At 46.5% G+C, this 1,633-nt stretch overlaps 2 protein-coding genes across 2 annotated transcripts in view; both read right to left on the reverse strand.

Annotated features, from left to right (window-relative positions):
- Window positions 1-1,122, reverse strand: part of slc2a3b (solute carrier family 2 member 3b) — a 6,291-nt gene extending 5,169 nt beyond the window's left edge. Inside the window, exon 1 of the mRNA XM_025061347.1 lies at window positions 1,018-1,122. Within this exon, the coding sequence (XP_024917115.1) occupies window positions 1,018-1,041 (24 nt within the window). The 5' untranslated portion in view covers window positions 1,042-1,122. The remainder of the gene's footprint in view (window positions 1-1,017) is intronic.
- Window positions 1-1,633, reverse strand: part of LOC103388004 (gamma-aminobutyric acid receptor-associated protein-like 1) — a 21,083-nt gene that overhangs the window by 14,490 nt on the left and 4,960 nt on the right. The window lies entirely within an intron of this gene.

The raw sequence follows: 1,633 nt of genomic DNA on the forward strand, positions 1-1,633 counted from the left end.
TGGTCAGAGTGAATGATTAACCTGAACCTGTCATCGACACGACTGAACTTCCTGCGTCAAACCTGGCCTGGTTTGACTTCCTGTTTCATACCAGCGTCTCTGCTTCACCAGTTTCAGGCAGACTGTGGTTAACCCTACTGTTGCCTCGCACGTATTGCACAAACGTAGCCAACGTTCTGATGACTCACGGCGTCCAATCAAATCCCACCGTCTTCTGAAGTCTTTCTGTTTCATCAGGAACATCAACGGTTCAACCACAGACTTTTACTCTTCTAAAAAAAAACCCCAGCGTGGAGCCTGTGGAGTCGGTGGACTGAAGGTCGCCCGGTGTTCTTTCCTCACCAGGTCGTCGTCTTGACTCACAGCAGGAGTTTCATGTCGTGGCGAAATTCTTACGTAAAACTGAGGTCAATTTTTTGCAACATTTCCAAATAAGAACCGTTCATGTATTAGTAACGTTCTGTGACACCACGTATCCAGCCCAAACTACCACTGATCAGTAGATCAGAGGAAAACAAAACAGAAAACTGTGTTTGACCAGAGTTGGGCAGGTTGTGGATTAAAGCCCGGTTCTTCGTCCTAACAGAACCCTGTGACCTTTGATCTACACAGGAGTCAAACAACCACATGCTGCTAACGGCTGTCGACTCTGGACCGGGTCGTGTCCATATGAGCTGCTGTGGTTCTGTGAGTCTACATTCCTTCGTTCCTCCTCCCATGGAGGTAGAACGCTCAGGTTCTGACTTGCCACCCAATCATTTCCTGTCTCTGCCACTGCAGTCGTGTCTTGAAGTGTTCGTCTCACATCCCCACTGACTGATCGAGCCAGAAAGAAAAACTCGCCCACAGCCAGTCTTTGGTACTGTACCCTCTGAACCCATCAAAGGACCATGAAAGGTCCAACCAGCCAAAAACCAGAGTCACAGAAACAACAACTGTCTGGGATTAGATAAGAAGAAAACACACAGGTACTTCATACACAGGAAGTACACGTTGGTACTTCATTTGTATATTTACCTTGTTGTCCTCTATTCTCTCCATCGCTGCTGCTGCTTCTTTGAAGATGATCAGAAGAAAAGCTCCCGTCTAAGAACCAGGGACCGTTGTACTGTGCACCCCCCCCTAAAACAAACCAAATAAAAAACCAAATGAGATTTCAACAAATGTGATGAAAACACAGAAGAGTTCTGTCCCAGACGGCAGACCCTGAGAACTGATCTGGACTCAGCAGCAGTTCCTCAGTTCTCTTCATGTCCACTGACCCCTCCTTCTCTTCCTCCACTCAGCCTCCTCCTCCTCTCCCCCCCCCCTCCTCCTCCTCTTTCTCATTTCTAATGGTGAAATCACTGATGGGTTTGTATTTGTTCAACTTTGATCACACTTCTTTTTAAACTAAATCCCTTCTTCTTCTTTGTTATTTTATCTCATGATAAAGACCAACCATAAATCAACAAGGACTCTGTGGAACACCTTTGTGTACCACGTGGGGTCCACGCACCCCTGTTTTGCAGAAGTCAAACTAACTTACCTGATGTTCGGTGCGTTTGTTTAGTCAAATACTCACTTCTTTCTTCTTCTTCCTCCTGCTGTGGTCTAACCTCGTCAGAGTTCCTTTGACTCCTGCTACGTTTAC

Source organism: Cynoglossus semilaevis, chromosome 13, assembly GCF_000523025.1.
Source record: "Cynoglossus semilaevis isolate Cse_v1.0 chromosome 13, Cse_v1.0, whole genome shotgun sequence".
Lineage (NCBI taxonomy): Eukaryota > Metazoa > Chordata > Actinopteri > Pleuronectiformes > Cynoglossidae > Cynoglossus > Cynoglossus semilaevis.